The sequence below is a fragment of the Danio aesculapii genome, chromosome 3 (genome assembly GCF_903798145.1).
Source record: "Danio aesculapii chromosome 3, fDanAes4.1, whole genome shotgun sequence".
Classification (NCBI taxonomy): Eukaryota; Metazoa; Chordata; class Actinopteri; order Cypriniformes; family Danionidae; genus Danio; species Danio aesculapii.
In genome coordinates, this window is record NC_079437.1 from 12,244,469 (window position 1) to 12,271,254 (window position 26,786).

General features: G+C 36.1%; 1 protein-coding gene across 1 annotated transcript; it reads left to right on the plus strand.

Annotated features, from left to right (window-relative positions):
• The first annotated feature begins 2,719 nt into the window (after positions 1–2,719).
• farsa (phenylalanyl-tRNA synthetase subunit alpha) lies at positions 2,720–20,327 on the plus strand. The gene is made up of 13 exons (XM_056453159.1): positions 2,720–2,899; positions 4,793–4,930; positions 7,467–7,565; positions 8,012–8,130; positions 10,969–11,061; positions 13,555–13,683; positions 14,499–14,614; positions 14,763–14,847; positions 15,310–15,409; positions 17,180–17,348; positions 17,816–17,893; positions 18,838–18,952; positions 19,887–20,327. Exons 1-13 carry the CDS (start codon positions 2,753–2,755, stop codon positions 19,990–19,992), a joined length of 1,494 nt encoding a protein of 497 aa, XP_056309134.1. The 5' UTR covers positions 2,720–2,752; the 3' UTR covers positions 19,993–20,327.
• Positions 20,328–26,786: the final 6,459 nt, after the last annotated feature.

Genomic DNA, 26,786 nt, shown 5'->3' on the forward strand with positions numbered 1-26,786 from the left:
GGGGACCTTTTATTTTTTATTTCCTTTTTTTTCCCAAATGTTTAAGGAATGTGTGGTGTTTGTAATAAAGGATTTTATTTTGGAGGATATCTGATCTCTGGGGTTTCTTAATGACTTTAGGAAATTCGGTTCTACTTGTGTTTTATAGAGTACGTATAGTTGTATCAATGTATCTCGGTAAAATCTGACATTTCAAGATGTAAAGGATTTAGGCTGTAGCTTTAATATGTAAACGTTCAAGAGTGTATCAAATAGAGCCTGATGTACAGTGATTTGTTAGTTAAATGGCAATTACTGAAATCCTATTAAATATTACTACAAAAAGTCTCAATGTATTTAGTAATATGAATACGAATAGGATATAAATATACAAAGTTTTTAAAAGTGTATTGAGATTTGTGGATGGCATGACAAAAATAGAATTTGAAAATGCATCTATGCATGCTTGCAGTGTTGGGTGTATTGCATTACAAGTAACGCAAGTATATTACTTTTCTAAGTAACACTTTTAAAAATTAATTTAAATTCATTTAATTTTAAATGTATACCTTTTAAAAAATGTAATATACTTTTTTTTTTATTTGATTTTTAAAAATTAATTGCTGAGTTAACATTATTGTGGTCATGTTGAATCACCACTCAACGAGAGGATGCGTTCATTATTTTAAATGGCTCAAAGAAAATGAAAACTGACTTAATCTGTATATACACGACATGTATAGCTCTTCGTCAGGAAGTTCTCAGAAGATAATATACGACATTATTTAATTGTTTTTTTTTTTTTTAAGTAAATGAAAGCGTAGGTTGTACGGTGCGTTGTTAATCGATCTCTATTTAGATGAAAAAAGCCTGCAAGTTCTTATAGAGATCAAGCCTCAGCAAATGTGATGAAAAGTAACTAGTGACTAGAGTAACTAAATTCTGTATTGAGTTACTTTCAAAAGTAACTTTGCCCAGCACTGTATATACATATCTGTGAAGTATTGACAGCGCTTCACTTTTTCCACATTTTTTTATGTTACAGCCAAATTCCAAAATGGATCAAATTAATTTCTTCAAAGTTCTACACACAATACCCCACAATGACAATGTGGAAAAAAGAGTTTTAAATTGCTGCAAACTTATTTAAAATCAAAAAGCTGAAAAATCTCATGCACATAAGTATTCACAGCCTTTGCTCAATACTTTGTTGATGCACCTTTGGCAGTAATTACAACCTCAAGTCTTTTTGAATATGATGCCACAAGCTTGGCACACCTGTCTTTGGGAATTTTTGCCCATTCCTCTTTGCAGTACCTCTCAAGCTCTATCAGGTTGGATGGGAAGCGACGGTGTACAGCCATTTTCAGATCTCTCCAGAGATGGTCAATTGGATTTAGGTCTGGGCTCTGGCTGGGCCACTCAAGGACATTCACTGAGTTGGTGTGAAGCCACTCTATTGATATTTTGGCGGTGTGCTTTGGGTCATTGTTCTGCTGGAAGATGAACCGTCGCACCAGTCTGAGGTCAAGAGCACTCTGAAGCAGGTTTTTATTCAGGATGTCTCTGTACATTGCTGCATTCATCTTTCCCTCTATCCTGACTAGTCTTCCAGTTCCTGCTGCTGAAAAACATCCCCACAGCATGATGCTGCCACCACCATGCTTCACTGTAGAGATGGTACTAGCCTGGCATTCACTCCAAAGAGTTCAATTTTAATCTCATCAGACCAGAGAGTTTTGTTTCTTATGGTCTGAGAGTCCTTCAGATGCCTTTTGGCAAATTCTAGGCAGGGAGTGGCTTCCGTCTGGCCACTCTAGTATACAGGCCTGATTGGTGGATTGTTGCACAGATGGTTGTCCTTCTGTAAGGTTCTCTCTCACAGAAGAACACTGGAGCTCAGACAGAGTGACCATCGGGTTATTGATCACCTCCCTTACTAAGGTCCTTCTCCCCCAATCCCTCAGCTTAGATGGCCGGCCAGCTCTAGGAAGAGTCCTGGTGGTTCCAAACATCTTCCACTTATGAATAATGGAGGCCACTGTGCTCATTGGTACTTTCAGAGCAGCAGAAATTTTTCTGTAACCTTTCCCAGCCTTGTGCCTCAAGACAATCCTGTCTCGAAGGTCTACAGACAATTCCTTTGTCTTCATGCTTGGTTTGTGGTTTGACATGCACTGTCAACCCTGGGACCTTATATAGACAGGTGTATGTCTTTTCAAATCATGTCCGATTTTTCAGCTTTTTTATTTTTAAAAAATTAACAACAATTTGAAAATCTTTATTCACATTGTCATTATGGGGTATTGTGTGTAGAAGTTTGAGGAAATAAATGAATTAAATCCATTTTGGAATAAGACTAACATGTGGAAAAAGTGAAGCGCTATGAATACTTTCCGGATGGACTGTATCTGTGTGTGTATGTATGTCTTTATATAGTTATAAAATATAAACATTTTATCTTCAAAAATGTTATTAGTACAGTGCTGCTGAAATTCTGCAGCAGGTTTCGAATAAAAACTTGTGTGAAATCCGATAACAGAATTAAGTAATTTACAACGGACATCTATGAAAAGTAAAATATTCATACATGTTAGTGTAAAAATTTTCAGCGGCATTTTTCTTTCTTTTTTAATAAACTGGTCTAGAGCCGCTCTTCACAGTTAAATGAACAAAATTAAATGTACAAAAATAACTTGCGCTTTTGTTACCGTGTTTACGGTTGTCGTGACGTCATGTCCGCTTCCCCTTCAGAACGCGAGGCGAATCCAGCATGGCTGACACCGGGCTTTTAGAAGCGCTGCTGCGGCGGGTTGAGCAGCTGGACGGCGGCGTGGACAGTCAAGATGTGTCCGCGGATCTCGGTGTGGATCATCAGCTGGTCGTGGGCGCCGTCAAGAGTCTGCAGGCGTTGGGAGAGGTGAGGAGATCAGACACAGATACAAACACACCGCTGACTGACTGATGCAACAGCAGAGACACTGAAGACTGCGGCTAAGCTGACAGTACAACACTGAACACAAACAACAACAACACCGTGATAAATAATGATCATAAACACCAGCAACCATGACTCTACATCTGATAATACAAACGGAAATACATGTCTGTTTATCTGACTTTCTATCTTTATTTAATCTATCTGTCTGTTTTTCTATATTATACCCGCCTCTTGTCTATCTTTCTATCTTCATTTATTTTATCAGTTTGTCTACTTATCTTTATCTATTCTATCAATCTGTCTGTCTGTCTATTTCTATCTATATTTATTCTGTCAGTCTGTCTATATTTTATCCAGCTGTCTGTATGTTTATTTTATCTATCTATCTATCTATCTATCTATCTATCTATCTATCTATCTATCTATCTATCTATCTATCTATCTATCTATCTATCTATCTATCTCTGTCCATATCTATCTATCTATCTATCTATCTATCTATCTATCTATCTATCTATCTATCTATCTATCTATCTATCTATCTATCTCTGTCCATATCTATCTATCTGTCTGTCTCTCTCTGTCTGTCTGTCTATCCATCTGTCTGTCTGTTCTATCTATCTATCCATCCATCTATCCGTCTGTCTGTCTGTCTGTCGTTTTATCTATCTATCTATCTATCTATCTATCTATCTATCTATCTATCTATCTATCTATCTATCTATCTATCTATCTCTCTCTCTATGTCCATATCTATCTATCTATCTATCTATCTATCTATCTATCTATCTATCTATCTATCTATCTATCTATCTATCTATCTATCTATGTCCATATCTATCTATCTATGTCCATATCTATCTATCTATCTATCTATCTATCTATCTATCTATCTATCTATCTATCTATCTATCTATCTATCTATCTATCTATGTCTCTATCTATCTATCTATCTGTCTGTCTGTCTGTCTGTCTGTCTGTCTATCCATCTATCCATCTGTCTGTGTCTGTCTGTCTGTCTGTCTGTCTGTTCTATCTATCTATCCATCCATCCATCCATCCATCCATCCGTCCATCCGTCCATCCGTCTATCCGTCTGTCTGTCTGTCGTTTTATCTATCTATCTATCTATCTATCTATCTATCTATCTATCTATCTATCTATCTATCTATCTATCTATCTATCTATCAATTGTCTGTCTGTCGTTCTATCTGTCTGTCTGTGTCTTAAAATTAAGTAAATGAACTGTGTGCCAAATTAAATATTAAATAAGTATGAAGTCCACTTACTGTTTTAAATGAGAGTATCTTTTAAAGTATCTAATCCCTTTTTATTTTACAGTGCAGAAGGATTCTATATACAATAACATACTCCGCTAATCGCTTTTTACTGCGCTTTTTTAGCATCTCGCTTGAAAAGTTTCTCTGAGGTTATTATTGAGCACCAGCATGTATGTAGTTGTTACATAAATGTATGATTGTTGAACTGGATGAATGACGTCTATGACCTGTGGACAGATGATGTCAACAGTCAAAGTTGTAGAGGACAACACACACACACACACACACACACACACACACCCACACCCCTAATACTCACTTAAGACACTTCATTGCACATGTGCACATAGACATCACCTATACACTATATAACTGCAAGTCAACTTTGTTTATATATAATAACTTTAACTGTTAAAAGCAGTTTGTTAAAAGATAGTTGTGTTAACCAATAAACCTATTGTAACTAATAACCTTAACTTTTTTATTTTGATTGTAATGCAGTAATGTGCTCCTTTTGTAAAGCTGCTTTGAAACAATAGTTATTGTGAAAGGCGCTATACTAATAAGCTTGATTTGAATTGAATGCGTTCAGGTGATCTCGGCTGAGCAGAAGTCCTCCAAACACTGGGAGCTTACAGGAGAGGGTCGCGAGATCGCGGAGCAGGGCAGTCATGAAGCCCGAGTGTTCAACGCCATCCCTGCTGAAGGGCTGCCACAAAACCAGCTCATGGTGAGACCCCATAAGACACTTCTACAACTGGGGAAAAAAGTATTGAACACGTCATGTTTTTTTCCTGGGAATAATATTTCTAAAGGAGCTGTTGACATGGAATTGAACTAGATTTTGGTAAAAACCCAAACATAAAACAAAACAATAAACATCTGAAAAATGAGTTCTGTGTAATAACAAGGGAATAACACAAGGAGAAAGTCCTGAACTACTGAAATGTATTTAATACTTTATATAAAGGCTTTTTTTGGTGACGGCAGCCTAAAGACGCCTCTCATATAGAGAATGAAGTCATATGGATCACTTAGGTGTGAGTTTTTCACAGACTTAAACAAAGTGTTTAAATCCTGATGGTTCTGTGGGTCTCGTCTATCAAATCTGAGCTTTAGTTTGTATTTTCTATTGGATTCAAGTCAGGTGATTGGCTGGGCCATTTCACTGCTTGAATTTCTTTCTCTGAATGCATTTGAGAGTTCCCTTGGCTGTGTTTTGGATCATTGTCTTGCTGAATTATCCATCCTGGTTTCATCTTCATCATCCTGCTAATGTAGATGTTGGACTGAAGCAGCTGATGTTAATTTACAATGAGGAAGGGCAGAGGGTTGCTGAATAACCATTGAGAGATTTTAGCTGCTGTCTGGGCTTTCACTGCCTTTTTACACCTCCTTTTCTTCATGTGTTCAATACCTTTTCCCCTGTTTCAATTCATTTTAGTACACATAACTAAATCTGTAAACTAATTAGATTTGATTTAGCATATATGGATTTTTTAGTTGTTACCAACATCTGGTGAAAGTTTCAAGTCAACAGCACCTTTTAAAGATACGTTTACTGAGAAAAATGGTGACGTGTGCAATACTTATTTCCCCCATTGTATATATGTATTAGTCTATTGTAGAGATATACAGTGCTCAGCGCAAATCTCTCATTTGAATGAATACTTTCTATAGGATGCTTTACAATATTATATTTGTGCATATTAGATTAATCAGTACTGAAGGCAAATCTGGAGCTAATCTAACAAAATAACTCATGGTAACAGTCAAAAATTTAGTACTTCAAATGTATTTGTTAGTTGAGGGGAAATATGAAATATATTAAAAACCAGAATTCAAGAGTAACAAAAAATGTATAAAATTTAGTTGAGATTTCATTAGAGTGTGTTTTTTTCCCCAATATTTCGCTTGAATTTAATTATATTATCTTTCAATTTCTAAAAATGTTTGGTGACTAAAATATTATTTTCATAAATATATCTGTTTAATAAATCTGTTTAAATGTACCAAAATACATTGATATTCACTAAGAAATGGATAAAAATATTCATTTTCAAAATGGGGTGTACTCAGTTATGCTGAGCACTGTATTTACACACTGTTTTTGTCTTGGTAATTAGTATGTTTCTTTCTCGTTAAATATTTTCAGACAAAATTACAACATTTCAGAGAAGACACAATATGCCATTATGTACCTCTCTCTCTATATACAGTTGAAGTCAGAATTATTAGCCCCCTTTGAATTTATTTTCCTTTTTTAAATATTTCCTAAATGATGTTTAACAGAGCAAGGAAATTTTCCACAGTATTTCCTATAATATTTTTTCTTCTGGACAAAGTCTTATTTGTTTTATTTCGGCTAGAATTAAAGCAGTTTTAAATTTTTTAAAAGCAATTTTAAGGTCCAAATTATTAGCCCCTTTAAATGAAATATTTTTTCAATAGTCTACAGAACAAATCATCGATATACAATAACTTGCCTAATTACCCTAACCTGCCTAGTTAACCTAATTAACCCAGTTAAGCCTATAAATGTCACTTTAAGCTGTATAGAAGTGTCTTGAAAAATATCTAGTCAATTATTATTTACTGTCATCATGGCAAAGATAAAATAAATCAGTTATTAGAAATGAGTTATTAAAACTATTATGTTTAGAAATGTGCTTAAATCTGAAATCTTCTCTCTGTAAACAGAAATTGGGGAAAAAATAAACAAGGGCTAGTAATTCAATGGGGCTAATAAGTCTGACTTCAACTGTATGTGTGTGTGTATGTGTATATATATGTATATATGTATATATATACATACATATATATATATATATATATATATATATATATATATATATATATATATATATATATATATATATATATATAGATAGATAGATAGATAGATAGATAGATAGATAGATAGATAGATAGATAGATAGATAGATAGATAGATAGATAGATAGATAGATAGATAGATAGATGGCTAGATAGATAGATGGTGTTTTTTAATTTAATTACATTTTTTTCTGACTTTGTGAAACACTTTGGTCAACCATGGTTATTTTTAAATGTCTGTAAATAGATATAATCAGATGAAACTTAAAAGTGACCAAAATTAACATTTGATGCATAACATTTTCTTTTGTGGTAGTTTCTCAGCTAAAAATGAACGTGCGATTAATTGGTGGATCATCAGATGAATCTATCTTCACATTGTGTGTTGTAAATTCAGACCCAAATCAATACTTGGATCTTGTTTCTTCCAGAAAATGGCAAGTGGGAAGGTTGGTTTCAGCAAAGCCATGTCCAACAAATGGATCCGTCTGGATAAAGCACACGAAGGAGGACCACGAGTCTTTAGGACGGCGAGTTACACACAACACTGCACACATAATGAACAAAACTCACCTATCTGCTCGCTTTTTAGAACGTGTAATAATAATTAACAAAGTTATTTATCATAAATCGACCATAAAAATAATTTCTAATGTTTTCATAATAATAAAAATACCTTTTATTTAAAGATGCCTTTCTGGCAACTCAAGGACACCTTGCAATAAAAACAATGGCAATAAAATGTTTTATTTATCTATTTTAATTAATGAAATAATTTATGTTAAATATTATAATTGTTTTGTATCCTCTCTTATTGAATTATGATGTTGCTATTGTTGTGTAATATGTTTTTATCTATGTTAATCTTGCCATGAAATAGCCATAAGTTGCTAATGTGGCAATAAATCAGCAAACAAACAAGCAAAAATCTGCCTGAATGTGGTTATAATGTTGCGTGCGTGTGTGTGTGTTTTAGGTGGAAAGCATCGAGGATACGGTACGCGGCAAACTACAGCTGGTGCAGAACGGACAGTCAGCTAAATTAGAGGAGAAAGAGAAGAACGAACTCAAGAAACGCAAACTGCTGGCAGAAGTGTAAGATTTTGGTCATATTTTTAAAGGTGCTTTGAAATGTGCATTTTTAGTTGATGTTTGACATAATTTTAACTGAAACACATGGAGAGCTTAAGACGTAGTGTAGCTCACAGCTGTGCCAGTGAGAGTGGGTGAGCTCAAGCACATCAAATGAAAAACAAATGAGAAGCATCTTGAAGGGGGCGGGGCATGTCAGATACTAGAGAGCATTTGATTGGTCAGACGATTTGATGACAAACTGAAGTATGAGATGGCATGCATAAAACTGTTGATCCATTTAGGCGAAAATGACAAAACTACAAGCTTTATATGTTTATGTTTGTTTTATATCTTCTAAATGTGAATTTTGTCCCTGTTTTGGAACACACTAGCTTATAGATATTTCAACAATACTGATAGTAACATCTAAAAAATGTATTATTTATTTTAACTTCATGGGACCTTTTTGTCCTGCACTTTCTTCATCTCAGTTGGGATTATGTCAAAATTTGACGAAAAATTGCACATTCAAAGCATTTCACTTTATCAGTTGTGTTGCTACATGACCAGTAGGAGGCGCTATAGCTTGACTTTAGCGTATGCTCTCTCTCCACGTGCTGTTGCAGAATGTGATCCACTTCATCTCATAGTATATAACAGGTGCGTTGCTAGACCCCATTTACTGGGCACGTGCCCCAGTAAAAATAGCTAGTGCCCCAGTAAATGCTTTGAGATACGATTTACTTTATATGCAAGTGTATTTATTAAGAGTGGTAATCCTAGAATAAAGACGTTATTCTCTGTAGGGGTAATTCACAGTTTTAACCTAAAGAATGACCAGTCTGTCAGATGAAGAAGAGCCGGAGTCAGAGATTCAAATAAATGAATGAAGTTTACTGAAGATTTTGCAGTTGCATCAGCAGAAGCTTCAACGCTCGCAATGAGTATCTAGGCCAACATCAATTATACTCTCACATAACGTCAGTAACTGCGTCACACATATAGGTGATCTAACCTGATTGGTTTACAACACAGATACACTAGGAAAATTTCCACCTGTGTGCGTGCGTACAACTCTGAACAATAAGCATATAAACGCCAGACATTCACTATGACTGTTTAGAGCTGACTCCAGACCTGTGAAACGGTTCCACAGTCAAATAGAACACACACACTTAAAGTACAATCTGATTCTTACCCAAGGCTGAGTGTATTCTCAGCTGTTTTTATCAAAACTGGTTAAAAACTGGTATAATCTACATTCAGGCAGTTAAATCCTTACTACACAAAGTCTATCTTGAATAAAAGTAGAATCACTTTAAAATAAGTAACCATAAAAATAGCAAAATCACTTTGACATTTTAGATAGTTTTAACTCATAGAAATAACAATAGAAACGGTTGTTTCCAGTCCTCAGCCTTCCACTCGAGGTCTGACCTCTGACCTAGTTTGGTGGCTCCTGAAAATAGTTACAGAGACAGGCAAATGCACTGAACATTCTTACATAAAGCAGTGTGTTAACTTATTCATCAGGAAAAATCATTTCAAAGTTAAATACTCATCTAAATAATCAAATAATCATCTTTAATAAAAATAATGAGAAGCAGGATCCGAAATCCGAATCCTTCATCTCTATGTGCAACCGAACCAACACAGGTGAAAGCAGTGTAGTTTAATCAAAAAGCAAACCGAGCATGCACGCAGATAAAAAAAACATACACGCGCGCCTTGATGCTGACGTGCTGCTCTGCTCCCGGTGCGGTTGTGAACATGCACGTCAGAAAAATAGCCACGATCATGAGTGATCATGCGTTGTGAAACCGGCAAAACAGTCTTTTATGCGGAGGTGTCACGCAGTGAGTTTTGCAAGTCGACAAAACAAAGATTAAATAATATGAAGGTGATCTTATTTAGACTAAGCATGGCTCCTGATAAATTTTTTTTTTTTTTTGGTTTGAAGCAGAAAGGAGGGATGAAGTCGGGGAGGTTAGACCTAATGAACCTAATTCTCAGCCATGAGTGGGGTCTAAGACGGCACACAACAGATAATTCTATAAAACATATTTTTTTTGTATTCTATTGAATTGTATTTAGAACTTCATTCTAATGAAATAACTTTCAATATTGGAACATAACATTGCAAAAGACTTAAATTATCTTAGCATCACTCCAGTTGTGTCTTTATTGTTTTCTAGTTACATTTAGGATTATTTTTTGTTATTTATTAAAATTTTTGTTATTTATTACAATTGAGTATTAATTGTATAATAACAATAGTACTGTTATTTACTTATTATTTATATAATTTATTTATTTATAAAAAAATTTTGAGCGGTTGCAGTGCCCTAGTAGAGCTTTATGTCTAGCAATGCCCCTGGTATATAATATATGGGTCATTTTATATATGGGTCATGGGTTATACTTTATTCTCTTTTGTATTTAATTCTCTGACAAACCAGATAATGTATGCGAGGAACTGCTGCAAGAGTTTAATTTTAATAGAATGTTTGATACCGCAGGACGAATGGGAGAAAATAAAAAAACCTTTGCATTTCTCGGTAACTTGGATGAACTCGGTAGGTAGCGTCAGAAAGCCTTGTGTGTGTGTATAGACTATCCTGTCACAAAATGCAGTGAAAATCCTACACGACAGTAATAGTTTGATAGGTGTTTACACTCGGAGAGCAGCATTTACAGAGGATCTTTCAGTCTATAATATTGTACTATAATATTGAAAGAAATCTGCAGTTGGGAAATATTTGAGAAAAAGAATTAAAATTTCACAGGAGGGCTGATAATTTTGTCCTCAAATGTATGTGTGATGTCATTAACCTGTGTTGCTGTCTGTGTTGGCTTCAGGACAGTGAAGTCTTACTGGATCACTAAAGGTAGCAGCTTCAGTACCACCATCACCAAACAGGAGACCGAACTGACCCCGGAGATGATCGCCAGGTGAGAGTGAGACCAGTCGCTTTTTATTAAGCACAGCATTTCAAAAACACTATAGGCAATTGGAGCCTATAATGCTGTTCACACCAGACACAGAAAATAAATAAATAAATAAATAGATAGATGAATAAATAGATGCTTGAGCATTTTGAGTTTACTCTCTTCATTTGCGCATCAAATCCGCTTCATTCGCGCACAAATTCACTTCACAATAGATGCAGATTTGCATCATGGGCAGCGCTTCTGTCTGCTCGGTGACTCTAGCTTCATTGCTAAATGGCTAACATGGATTTTATTGAGGGAATAGCTGTGTTTATGTGCTTTAGGAGGACTGAAAAACAGCGTTGATTCGTTTGGCGCCGTATCTGAGTCCATTAGATCCTTTCAAAGGTGCACCCAGCTCTGTGAGTTCATCAACTCCTCCTGAAACTATACCTGGATGATGGAGGTTTTCAGCGGTGCTTCCGACTGAGGCGAGCCCAGTTTGATGCACTGTGGTCCAGTGTCGGCAGCAGGATTTCCCCTCGGGACACCAACAACAGGTGTTCTCATAATCACACTCCTACAAGAGCAAGCTCCTTATTGGTTAACGTAGTGCGAATATCCGCTGAAGATTTTCCAATTCAAGCGATTCATGTGACACGTGCGTCAATCATGCAAAACTCTTAACTTGCGCCACTTTATTTGCGCTAATTGCGTCATTCATACCGCCTCATTCTCACGTATCGTGCCGCAGGATGTCTTTTTGCGTTTTTCGTTGACTTGGCATATAAATCACTCGCGCTTGACGCTTTATCCGCGTCTGGTGTGAACACAGCATGAAGTTCCAGTGTGATGCAAGGACAATAAAGTGTGTGGTGCATATAGAAAATGATTTTGTGTCCTGCAGGTGGTTTGTCAAGCCCACTCACCTGTGTTGTGTTCAAAACAAATAAAAGCATATATGAATGTTAACCCTCTACTCCACATATTTTAATGGTACATGACAAAAATGATTCCTCGTGATTTTTTTGGTTCTTTTGGGAACATTTTAATGTTAAAAGTTGTTTTTGGTCTGACCCCCACCCCCACCCCAACCACAAAATATTTGTTTATGCTTTAATGCAACGTTATGCAACAATGGTACATAATCACAGAGAAAATTCTTCACATATTATATATCAGATATGATGAGTCAATGATCAGAGCAATAACAATAATTTACAAATCCTATTCAAATTGTAACTGAATCATTAAGGAAATAGAGAAGAACACCTAAAACAGACAGTGCTCAGCATCACTGAGTACACCCCATTTTGAAAATGAATATTTTTATCCATTTATTAGTGAATATAGGTCATATATTTTGGTGCATTTGAACAAAACAGATTTATTAAACAGATATATTTATTAAAATAATATTTTATTTCCTGAACATCTTTAGAATTAGAAGATAAGACATTTAAATTAATGCGAAATATTGGAAAAAAATTACAACCTACAAAATTTCTACTAAATTTAGTCATTTTTAACTTTTTAAATTTGTTGTTCAATATTTCTCTCTAACATGTCAATTTAAGTGTACTAATTTTGGACCAGTATCATAAATTATTTTGTTAGATTAGCCCTAGATCTAATATTAATTTAAATGAGAGATTTGTGAGGGGTGTACTCGTATCTGCTGAGCACTGTATATAGTGGTTTGTTACTGGTTTATTGACCCCTATTTTGCGTGCTGCCTGCTGTGTAAACTGATCACTTCTAAATGATAGTGTGTGCTACTTTTTGAACTTCTAAAGATATTTTTACACTTATGCTCAAACCTTGTTCTCCTCACCGTCACCTCATTGTCCTCAGACGGGATTTGCCTAACTCTGGGATCCTGATCTTTACTTCCATAAAACAAACTTACATCCATTTTTCTGCCAAAATATGTTAAAAAAAAGTCAAAGTAAATGAAAAATAATACAATATGTAATAATGATAATATGTGAAAATGCCCACATGTAATGTCTGAAAACACATCTTGACAAGTACCACTTATCGCACAACGTTGCCCTGAGGTAACGAAAAGAAAATTCTGCACATGTAAAATAAAAAACTTCGTAAATCCTGACGAAAGGCTTCTCTACAACTTCACTAATACACACATTTTTTGGGCAGTTTATATTACTTTAAACAAGGTTAATTGAGCAAATAATCTTAACTTCTTCTCATCCTGTGTGCTCCTGTCACTATGAGTCAGAAAATGAAGTTCCACCTTCAAACAGTGCTAGATATTGACTCCCACGCCTTATTTAATGTTTTATTGATACTTTTTCCAGCATTTTAATTGGTTGCAATCATTTTATGTTGCCTGAGGGCAACGCTGTGCTGTAGAGGGTTAATTTGAAATGTAAGTCCATTTGGAACGCAAGTCAAAAGCTCTTTCAGGTGAAAAAAGACTTCTGGATAATAAATGTTCTGTATATTGTGGCATAGTGTGTAACGTCTTGTTTTTTCTGCTCTCTGTTTCAGTGGGAACTGGAAGGAAAAGAAGTTCAAACCATATAACTTTGAAGCGATGGGTGTTGCTCCAGACTGTGGTCACCTGCACCCGCTCATGAAGGTCCGCACGCAGTTCAGGCAGATCTTCCTGGAGATGGGGTTAGTCCTTCATACTCGCACAACACTCCAAGGAATACTGGACTTGGGCCCAATCCCAATTCTATTTGTTTTTACCCTTTACCCTTTCCCTTGTCCTTTGAAACAGAGTGTGAAAGTCTCCAAATTTCACTTGTTTTGGCAACACAACGTGGCGTCTCTCTGCCGTCTGAACACTGTAACGGGTCTTCAAAGCAATCATGCATATTAATAAAGTTGCACCTCATTCCCAATAGAGCGAGCTGATTGGTTCGAACCAAGTCTTTCTCATGAATTAATGCTGCACACTCAGAGACATCACGATGCACTTGCTGGTACAGACATCCAGTCTCCTCGCTGAAATTACACACAAGGATCTTCAAAAAGTTGTTTCAAACCGGAAGAAAGAATTTGCTCAAAATAACTAACCAATTTTCACTTTTTTGTGTAATATATGTGTCCTAATAGTGTTTTTAGCAGCGTGGGACACATATATGACTGTCAACAGCTCAAAACATGCGTTTGTGTTTCGTGACCATTTAACGTTATACCAGGAATTGTGTCTTAGGGAGCAATGGTTAAACATTTCCTCTAGGACAGCTTCCACTATCTAATATGAACCCAGCATATTAAAACACGTACACTGCAGGCAGTAGCATTGTGCAAATCTGTGAGTGAAAGTTCTGAAGTGAAGTAAAGATTACCTCCAATTGTTTGGAGGTAACTAATAGACCACTAAAGGCTAATCGTTTACCTCCATAACAATGTTTTGGTTATTTTTTGTTTGTTTTAAGTCATATTACAAGTATATTTATGATCATTTCGACTCTCGTTCACAGATTCACTGAAATGCCCACCAATAACTTCATCGAGAGCTCCTTCTGGAACTTCGACTCCCTGTTTCAGCCACAGCAGCATCCCGCCAGAGACCAGCACGACACCTTCTTCATCTCCGGTGAGAAATGAAGACTCTGGTCGTCACTCTGCTGGAGTTTGATTGAGAGTGTGTGTCTGTGTGTGTGTGTGTGTGTGTGTGTGTGTGTGTGTGTTTGTGTTTGTGTTTGTTTGTTTCTGGTGTTAAAGGGGTTGTTTGTGTTTGTCAGATCCAGCACTGGCTCATGAGTTTCCTCAGGATTATCTGGAGAGAGTGAAGAAAGTTCATTCTGAAGGAGGTTATGGCTCACAGGGGTAAGAGCAGCCATGTTTATGGGTTATTTACTGATTTGCGTTGTTTACTTGGAGGTCAGTAAGTAAAATAATTAAATTAATGATGCTTGTATTAGGAAATAAGATCCAAAAATAATCAAAATTGATGGTAAAGTCAATTATAATGTTACAAAAGTTCCCCATGGGTTTATTTGTAGGAAATATAAAAACTATATTACTGTGTTTCCCAACCCTGTTCCTGAAGGCACACCAACACTACACATTTTCAACCTCTCCCTATTCAAACACACCTGAATCAACTCATAAGAATATTAGAAGAGACTCCAAAACCTGAAGTTAATGGGTCAGAGAAGGGAGACGTCCAGAATATGTACTGTTGGTGTGCCTCCAGGAACAGGGTTGGGAAAAAATGTAGAAAAATAAAGGCAAGAGTAGTAGCAGTAGTTTATGTCTGTGGTTTTAACATCTCTAATAAATTTTAAGATACAAATACGACTGGAAGATTGAAGAAGCTCAGAAGAACCTCTTGCGAACACACACCACGGCAGTCAGCGCTCGCATGCTGTATAAACTTGCACAGCAGGTGAACACACACACACACACACACACACACACACACACACACACACACACACATGTGGGTTTTGGTGGTTTATGAGGACTCTCCATAGGCATAATGTATTTTAAACTGCAAAATCTAACTACCCTTTAAACCTGATGTGGCAACATTTTGAATGTCAAAAGACCCCAATAAGTATGTTTTTTGACAGTCTTGAATAGGGTTGGGTACAGTAACCCGGTGCTATTATAGCAATGGTACCTGTGTAACCGGTATGCTCTGAACAGAATCAGCATATGAATTTCAGTGGCTAATTTTGGTGCCACTGGTGCTGCGACAAGGGCGTAAGAAGCATCAAGGGGTGCATCAAAGGCACACATAGGTACGTGTTGTGTCCCACCATCTCTAAACATTCGATTCTAAACAACTTTGATGGTTTTGGACACCGTCGACAATGTTACACGTTAGATCTTGTTGCTTGGATATAGAAGGCAAAGCGTGCAGTATGGCGCACCCAGTGAGAGACTCCCTTCGTCAACACGCATGATCACGTTCATCTAATTTGCGTTAATCATTCTAAAGTATGGCTATATTTTACAAGCAAGGATTCTGACACAGCAACATGCAGCAGATGCTTTACAAAAGTTGTGTGTAAGGGGGAAACGCGTCAAACTTAATGAAACATTTGAGGCTCTTGGAATCAACTTAAAGCCAGAGGAATGTGCTGTCTTTGACAGCTTGCGACATCATCTGCCACTTTCATTGAGTGTGTTTACATGGACACTAATACTCCCATTTTAATATGATAAAGACAATACTCTGATTAGGAGTCTTCCATATGAACAGCAAATATTTTTATTTATTTATTTTTTTAATATTATTTATTTTTGATTACCTTAAAGGACCACAGACACCCACGTCACAAAATGTGGAGGTTTTCCTTACTATTCAGTGTGCGGCATCAAATTTCATACCAGTCCCTAATTCAAATTCTCATTCAATACCTCAGTTTGTCACAGGGCATGAGCAATATGTTGCTAAATGAAAGTGAAACTGCCGAACTGCAGTTAGTCGAAAAATTCAAAATGAAACACCCGAAACTCCAGAGGAAATGAGGATAGCCTGGTCACACAATTACGTTAATCAATCTGTGTGCTGTAACATGTTAAACAGGATCATGAAAAGAACATTCGAACAGCAACTCATGTAAACACCTGAATCATATTATAGTCTTATTCAGATTAAGGCAAATCATTAGATTACTGATGTTCATGCAAACGTAGTCACAAGCCCCAACCCTAGAAGAAAGGAGTTCCCTGATTTTGATGACAGCCTTTCCACAGGTTAGTAGTAAGCTAATGTATTGTGAACTGCATAATGCAAATCTTTATATATATTCATATATTAATGCAATTCAAATATATAAAATATGAATTGATGTATACTTTAAACTTTAATTATATTGTTCAGTTAAAATAATTAAAATATATATATTTTATTTATTTATTTTTGGTCAAATAATTTTGTGGCCAAAAGTATCAGTTCAGGCACCGTGGATCACCGGTACCATTTTAAAAGTATCAATGTAGCATTGGTATCGAAATAACCCCAAACGATACCCAACCCTAGTCTTGAATTAGAAGTACACATGCCATGTCCTCACAAACCAGCTTATCATTGTAATACCTGTGTAGTCATACAAATTTGTGTCCTCATAAACCGACAAAACCAGTACACACGAACACACTCGAGTGCTGGTTTGACTGCTGACTGTTTTACATCTCATCCTCTCAGGAGAAGTTCACACCGGTCAAGTACTTCTCCATCGACAGAGTTTTCCGTAATGAGACTCTGGACGCTACGCACCTGGCCGAGTTTCACCAAATTGAGGGGGTGGTGGCCGATTATGGCCTCACGCTGGGAAACCTCATGGGCGTCCTGCACCAGTTCTTCACCAAACTAGGTACGGGACTGCTTGCTTTTAAAAACAAGATAAAAATAAGCCTTGACTGTCTGGCATCATATTTCGTTAAATCATAATCCTAAAAATATTATATTATTGCTAATACAGCCTATAAATGTGTAGTTAGGCTACGTTAGACTACCCGCAAATGTCTGTGCCTCAATTTTATTTTTCACTTTCTCAAGCAGGAGAGTGAGGTTTTTTTGTGGCTCTGAATATGATGTTTTGAAAGACGTATCTGAAGTAAAGTTTTTGCCAACAGAAAATTAGGTTTTTGTTAGCAGGCACACGTATTCAAAGGCACAGACAACAGACAAATGCAGTGATTTTGGCCACTATGGTAGTTCCTGGTAGAAGTAATTTGAATAAAATAACAATGCTAGAAATAAATAAACGCATATTTAGAAAAACGCAGGGAATTATTGATATGGGTTTTTATTTTTATTAAATTGCTAAATTTATTTCAGGAATTACAAAATTGCGCTTCAAGCCTGCGTATAACCCTTACACCGAGCCCAGCATGGAGGTCTTCAGTTATCATGAAGGTAAAATATGACTATTTGCATATGTAAAGTGCTGTGTTTGTTACTGAAGGTACAATTTTGAAATGGTTTATAACCTGTGGTTTTTGTAGTTTAGGATATCTAATGAAGGACAATAGATTTTTGGTTTAAAGTGCACATATATTACACTTTCAACTGTCTTTAGTGCATAATGTTGCTGTTTGAGCTTTAAAGGGAACCTATTATGCGGAAATCACTTTTTAAGGGGTTTAAACACAGTTGTGTGGCAACAGCCTGTGGATATAACCAGCTTCTAATGGTAAAAATGTATAGTTTATTTTTTATAATCGCACATCATAAAAACAGTCTGCAGAAACACTTTGACATTCTGACTTTGTACGTGTCATCAGAGGGGGAAAGCCCCACCCACTAGTGTGGATCTCTCCATCATAAGCAGAGGACGGTAGTGTTGTCTATGAATCTGCCACTATGCTGACACACAGGCATTTGTAGCTCCGCCCTCTTTTGAAAAGAGCACAATCTAATTTGAATTTAAAGCGACAGTCACCAAAATGACACAATTAGGATCAAAGCCTAAAAGGGGCAGCTTCAAAAAGTTAAAGAATATTATTTGTGGGGTATTTTGAGCTGAAACTTTACATACACACTCTAGGGACATCAGAGGCTTATTTTACATTTTGTATAAAGAGACATAATAGGTCCCCTTAAAAAAAAACTAATGCGAATGTAGTGATTCTTTATATCCGTAAACGTATACTTCAAATGAGGGAAGTCCTGAGTTTTCTTAAAGTCACCCATGTCAAAGTTTCTTTGAAGTTTTCACATCTAAAAATCAATGGAAGTGAATGAGACTGTAGACATTGGAACTTTGTTGGCTCGAGACTTACACTCACTCGTATGTGAAGAATAAGGTCAATAGATAGAAACACAGCTTAGCCTCATGAGTCTTCCCAAATGTCCCTCAGGTCTGAAGAAGTGGGTGGAGGTTGGAAATTCTGGGGTCTTCAGGCCAGAAATGCTGCTGCCGATGGGCCTTCCTGAAGGTGTTTCAGTCATTGCATGGGGTCTGTCCTTGGAGAGGTACGTTAACACACTTGTATATGACCAACAGGGTTCCCACAGGTCATTGAAAATCTGGAATATCATGAATTTTTGTTAGACATTGAAAGTCTTATTAAAATTGTATATTTTGGTCCCATTTCATATGAAGTGGTCTTAATTACTATGTACTTGCATTTAATGAAATTCTTTGATAAAGTGTGATTATTATGTATGTTTTAACATAATGGTAAAAAATAACTAATTACATCTTTAATTAAATTCTGAATTTATATTTATAATTGCACTGTTGACCCTCTCTTACACCTTAACCCACCTTTAAACCTATCTATACCACCTAACCAGTTCCTAACCTTACCCGTACCCCACCTCAAGAGCACCAGAAGTGTTCTGCAATACATTATAAACACATTTTAATGTAAGTACCTCGTAGTTAAGGCCACTTAATATAAAGTCATGCCTATATTTTTTGTCCTGGTCATTGAAAATGTTTGTTTGGCAATTAAAATATTACTTTAAATTGATCAAAATGTCTATTTTTCGATTATTGTTGTTTCACTGTTGTTATAGTTGGTCTATTTCCCATGCCTTTTTATTTGTTTGTCGCTTGTTGACCAGCAATCATATATGATAAGAAAATTACAGTTTTGTTTTGCTAAAAATGAATGAAAGTGGTCGATAAATGGTTAATTTAACGGTTAAATTCTTGACATTTTAATTACAATAGTCAATTTACAATGGTTATTTTAATGGTCAACTTACAATGGTTAACTTACAATGCTGGTTTTAAGTAAAAAATAAGGTGAGTAGGTCATGGAAAAGCAGCTTTTTATTCAATATAAAAATCAAGTAAAAGTCAGGGAATTAGATATTTTGCATGGAGTGGGAACCCTGTTTCAGATGCACAGAAAACCTCAGAGACGACTTGTTTTGTTTCTTTTCCACTTTATTTTAGACCCACTATGATCAAGTATGGAATCAACAACATCCGAGAGCTGGTGGGCCACAAAGTGAACCTACAGATGGTGTACGACAGCCCTATATGCCGACTGGACTCGTAAACGATCCGATCTCTTCAATGTTACAGTGTATTTAAGTGAAAACACACACACCCTGAACACACACATTGCCGATCAGGCATTAATTTTGAGGATCAAAAAAAGAGTCTTTGCATGAGGAGTGTGACATTGATATAAGACCACCATCATATATATCCCAGCCGACCGACCTCCACTGCAGTCAAAACATCACTTGTGTGTATTTTAGGCTCATTATTTGATTTATTATATCTATTTTCCACTGAGCTTTTACTTGACAGATTATTTAAACAGTCAGAATGCAATGGAACGTCCTCATACTGTAGAAATGTTCATTAAAAATCGATTTAAACCTCCAATTTGGCTTCATTAATGAATGTTTATTCCCAAAACAATACATTTGTTCGTTGTAAATTTGTTTAGGCCAGCATGTCCTATTTCAGTATGATTCAGATAATCTTAAGTCTAAGTATTATTATCTAATCCAAGTATTATTATCGTAAGTTTTATATTTTCTGTTTTTGTTTTAACTTTAGCTAAAGCTTTAGTCATTTTGTTATGATTTTGTCAGGTTAATGTTATTTTGTCAGTCATTTTTTATGTCTCATTATAATAATTTAATTTAAAGTTATAAAATAACTGCATACAAAAATGTTTTAAAATCTAAGAATATTTGGCATCTAGCTGAAATAAAATAATTTATTGGGTGATGTTTTGTATCATTATACCATTTATTTAATATCACATTACCGCATAGTTTCCGTTTGGCGGTTTTTATTTACAACCCCACCTCCTGCAGCGCGATATACTTCAAACGAAATGGAAGAACTTACTTTTTTGCTTTGAGAGCAGAATAAATTCTAAAATTCTGAGTGATGGTGTACTGTTTTCGAACATTTAGACACCTCCGTGCTGGAGAAGGTGGAGCTGTACAAGCGTTACGTTGCTCACGTGTTCCGTTCTGTGAGAAGAAAAGTTCTGTTAACATCTGCTATGCACGGTATAGGTTTGTTCATGTTGATGTTGTCCTGTTGTTTGCCTGTCTGACCTATATTGAGAAATGAATTGAGCGCGGAGTTAAAAGAAAGCCAAAGTAGACAGAGTTCCAGAACACACCCACCGATTGCATTAAGCAAGTTTGTTTAGGTCAAAGTCCCTTTAAGGCAAGTCATTTCACTCGGTGGCCATCTTTGAAACACCTCTCAGGCAGTATGCTTGGGCATTCTGTTTGAATGCGGAAACATCAAATTCTCCAAAACTATTTGCCAAGCTTACGATTAAATTTGATATTAAGAATAACTAATAAAATTAAACAGCAGCTGTCTATTTAGTTTCATTTTTAAATGTTCGTATCACACAAAATCTGCAGAAACTCACATCTGATCTGAGCCCCTTCCGGAGAATTGTCATTCTATAGCAATCGCTGATTTGCTACTGTACTAAAGGCGGGTTTTATTCATATAGCGATCTCTGATTGGCTCCTGTACTAGAAGGCGGGGCTTCATTCACCATATTGACAGTTTCACTTTTCCCCATTTAAAAGTATACGAGTGACATGTCTTGTGTATTCTATAGTCTTTGCTTAGGTAAACGTGGACTGCCGAAATGAATTCAAAAAGAACTTGTTTTCGGACGGATTTTGTTCGAAATAGCATTATTTTAGTTGTTTTATTTCATTGGAAGTATACCGAAGTCCTCACTGTGCCTTTTCAAACTTCTTTTTACTATTCTAGCCCAGAGAGCTTATCGTGCTGCAATTAAAGAAAACCCATGCGATTACAAAAAAAACAGCAGCAAATAAGGAAAAATCCTCATTGGTTTGACGCTATACGTGTTGCAAACCCTCAAAACGCAAACGCATTAAGTGCATCCCAAATCGCATACTTATGCACTATTCTACGCCATTTGTAGTATAAATAGTGTTAGTAGTGCGTTAATATGAAATGTTCTTTTTATTCTAAAAAGAATAAGTACCCTTTAAATACCTGGATGATGCACTTATTGAACCGTTAAAAAGAAGTGTGTAATCTTGGACGCACTCAATAGCCACAGCTTTGCTCATGTAGCGGAAGGGGTGGAGCTATCGGGCACTGACGTTGGATCACTTCATTTATTTTAGATTATGAAAGCAATGCGATTATGCCGCCTCCCAATGGGGAATGCAGTTATACTCATAACAGCTACTGTTTGGTCATTTATTTCACTAATTTGGCAACTGTCAAACATCATCAGGGAAATAGTTTGAATTTGCGGTTGGTAAAAAAACGTTAGGGTTCCATTTGGGACGACACTACATCCATATGGCACACTATACACTTAATCACTCAACAGCATAGTATGCTGTTGAGTGATTAAGTGTATAGTGTGCCATATGGGACCCAGTGATTAAGAAACGCACTGCATTTTCTCACAATGCAAATAATTTAAGAAAACGCCTGCAGTTTCTCACAAAACGATTGCATGGAACGCAACAGAAATATTTCAAGAGGACACAAAAACATAACTGACCTGGCTGGGATTTGCTTATTGTGCTGTGACTATTGCTCAGTGAAGTTGTAGGTGATCTTCGAAAGGTGAGTTGTTGTTTGTTTTTTCTTCATTTTAACATCCTGATTACACGATTCTCTTGCGTATATATTACTAGCCTTAATAACCATGACCTAAATCGCTGGGTCTGTCACGTTTTGGGGTCCCCTTGAAACATTTCCGTTGTGTTCCATGCTATTTGCATGTGTTGTGAGAAAATGCAGTGCGTTTTCTTAATGTGTTTGTGTCGTGAGGGTTTGCTGTCAAACCGATGAGGACATTTTCTTTAAACTGCTGCTGTTTTTTTTGTAATTGCATGTGTTTTCTTAAATTGCAGCACGATGAGCTCTCTTGGCCACCATATTTTACCCTTAAATGGAAATAGAACTTTGTTCGAAGTATACCGGGGTCTTTAAGCAGAAAATTTACATAAGAAGACCAAATGTGCATCTGAATATGAAAAGTGCTCAGTGAATGAAGCCCAATGATTCACTCAGACGTCACAACGAAATGGCTAAATTTCTGTTTGGAGACCAACTTGTTAAAACAACTCCTATTGGACTCTTTCTTTATTACAGTCTATAATTTGATACACTGTGCACTTTTCAGATTTAACACTCACTCAGAGCTGTTACACACTGCATGAAGGTCATTTTTAAAAAAATCCATAATAGTCACTTTAATCCTTGTGTATCGTTCAAATTTACTACCCTTTGGTTGTGTTGGTGGCTGTTTCTACCCCATTGACTTCCATTTATAATGACATTTTTGGATCGTAAAGCCATCACACCATGGAATCATGCATTCTTGATTGTTGCTGGTTTTTCCTGTTTGTAAAATAATATATAATAAAATAGATTATAATTAACTCAGTATTATAACCGGGTGACTGCGGGGTCTTAAATAGTATCAAAAGTTGATTAAGGCTTTTAAAAGGGAATAAAATAGTCTTAATCGCATTTGTACGATCCACATGATTGGTTGTGCCAAGCGCGGGAAGGTGATGTGACGCTCTCCACATGTAGCGAAACCATAGATCAAAACAAATGGGAAAATGTTTGCGTACTCCTGGTTAGAGAAAGATGAGATTAAAAAGTGGCTGAAGCCTGTCGCTGAAAACAACCACCCAATTTATTCTTTCAAGCTTTGTTTCTTACACGAGCGTGTGTCTGCAGAGCGAATTTTCTCCTCCGCGTCTATCATGGATCAGCTGTTATCGCCACTGCCGTTTATCAGCGTCACTCATTGGTGAACAGCGCCTGAGTGTTAGAGCCAATCGCAGCCCTTTCTGTTGAGCGTTTGACTAATCATAGGGGTGTAAGAACTCGCTAGACGATGCTCAGACAGAGAGTGGGATAATATTTACGTGTGTTTATTTGCTGTAAATGCTCTTATTGTTCTGTGCATGTACTTGAGTTTTTAAAGGTGCAGTTCATTTATCTGACTGCTTGTTTTAAAGGACAAAATTGTATCACAAATAATATATTTTTACATTTTAAGACAAGAATTCTTGTGCTGTGAAGAATAATATAAAATTGTGTATGGTTAGCATCGTCAATGAACTGTGATGCACCGAGATATCGAATTGAAACGAATCAATGGCATGATAATCATAACCTAACCGTGAGACCAGTGTAGGTTTACACCTCTATTAACAGCTGTTTATTAACAACTGTTTATTAAGTTAAAGGTTTGATACTGATTAGAACATGAAGTGGTGATGAGGTCTTAAAATATTCTGAGATGGTCTTTAAAAAGGTAATGAAATTACCTTAAGGATTCCTGCATATACCCTGTATAAGCTCTCAAGGCTTTGCAATCAAAAAATGTCATTATAATTGAAGTGAATGGGACAAAAACAGCCACCAGCATAACAAAATGGCAGGCAGTTTACACAGTCTATTGTTGAATTTTTGAAAAATGTCAACATTTTCCCAAAATATGTGTCAAAATAAGGTTTGTCAGCAAAAATCATCCCATTTGCTGAAACTCAGAGAAATCTGTAGTCAAATTAAGACTCAAAATCACCCCAGAGTGGATGAAAACATCTCCAACAGCACAAAAGGGTTAAGTATAATACTTTGGGATGAATAAAGTATCTGTCTGTCTGTCTGTCCGTCCATCTCTCTGTCTGTCTGTCCGTCCATCCGTCCATCCATTCATCAATCTTTCTAAACTCTGTACTGCAATTTTTCCCCTATGGCTCATCATCGTACTGCATCTCTTTCTGCTCGTATATATTTGCGTGTGTGCACTGTTGTAAAAGCAGCTCTCTGGAGGTCTGGATAAGGGTCTCGAGTCATTTGTGTAAGCCCAGTGAGAAGGGCTAAGCTGTTTTCAGCAAAGAGTAAATCTCCTTCTTGGTTAAACGCTAGAATCCGGTTGATCTCATTGTTTCTATGTTTGACCACAGCGAGTAATGGGCATCTTAACTGGGAAATCTTAACTGGGATTTGTCGCTTTGATGTTTGTACATTCACACTGAAAGCAGAAATGCAGGAGGATTGACCAATAAGATTTCACCCATGTCCTGTGGATGGAGCTAAACGGTCGATCCAGTCTATTTTTTATTTTTACTAGACGATATTTACTTTTTTTTTATGTGTTCGACTAGACTCTGTAATATAAAAATTTAATTTCGACATTAAAAAATCAACACATTCTGCTCCACTTTCTAGTAATACTACACTCAAATAAAATAAAATCCATCCATTAATTTTCCTTCGGCTTAGCCCCTGATTGGGGTCACCACAGCAGAATAAACCACCAACTATTCCAGCATATGTTTAATGCAGCAGATGCCCTTCCAGCTGCAACCTAGTACTGGGAAACACCCATACACACTCACATTCAAACTCATACACTACAGCCAGTTTAGTTTATCCAATTCACCTATAGCGCATGTCTTCGGACTGTGGGGCAAACCGGAGCACCCAGGGGAAACCCACGCCAACATGGGGAGAACATGCAAACTCCTCATAGAAACTGGCCCAGCCGAGACTCAAACCAGTGACTTTGTTGTGAGACCACAGTGCTAACCACTGAGCCACCGTGCCGCCAATAAAAAGAAATCAAAATAAAAGCTGTTTGTTTAAACTACTTACTTAAAATAAGCTGAAACAAGTTGGCGCCAATAGCCTAGCGGTTAGTGCGTTGACACCACCAAGGTGTTAACGGTGACCTGAGTTCGATTCACGGCTTAAAGTCCTTTGCCGATCCTTCCCCTATCTCTGCTCCCCATACTTTCCTGTCTGTAAATCTCCACTGTCCTATCCCAATAAAGGTAAAAACCCCTAAAAAAAATTATTATAAAAAAAATAATTAAAATAAGCTGAAACAACACATTTCTTGAAGTTGATTTGTGCATAACTTAATTGTTTCACATTCAATCCACTTAAATTTGTATACTGTATATACTGTATTGATATTCTATTGGTCATGGGACTTCATTTAATACTGATTCACATAACCAAGCTTCATATTTTTAATAGCATGAGCGTGGTTCCCCTTTCCCATGTTTGCATGCATATGAATTGAAAAAAATAATAATAATAAACCTTTAGTTTGACTGTTTATTTAACTACAATTCATTTTAATAATTCTACAAAATTTTAAGAACTGCTTTTAATTATTAATTATAACAAAAATGATGATTTCAGCAAAAAATGTTTACATTGTTTTAACAAAATATTTTAAATAAAAATAACATTTAAATATGTATTTAATAAGTATAAAATAATAAATTAAATATCTTAAATTTAATTACTTTAAATGTCTTTGTTTATTATATTTATCTATTTATTTTGTTCCTATAAAATTACAGAAATGTAATAAAATTTTAAATGAATTCATACATCTCCCATAAAAACATAGAGCAGCTGCACTAGAGTTGAGTTGGATTAGAAGTGTTGTTTTTTTGTGAGCATTGATTTACGGTTTAGTTGAAAATGACATAAATGTTAAGCAGTGTGTTTTTATTTTTAATAAACGCTTGTATCTTGTCGTCAGTTCCGATTTGGTGAACAAACTAAATAAGATTAAATGGCACTAATACAATTTTTTTTTTAAATCATGGCCGGAAATGAATTAAAATTGCTTCTTGTAATCTTTTCATGTCTTCACGTCTATATCCTGCGTAAACAAAATATTACATAAACGTACATTGCCATTCCAACGTTTGAGATCAGCGTTTTTTTTAAAGGTTTCTTTTCCTCACAAGTACACTGTAGATATGAATTAGTTGAGTTTACTTAATGGAATTGTGCAAACTCATTGACCTAATTCTATTAAGC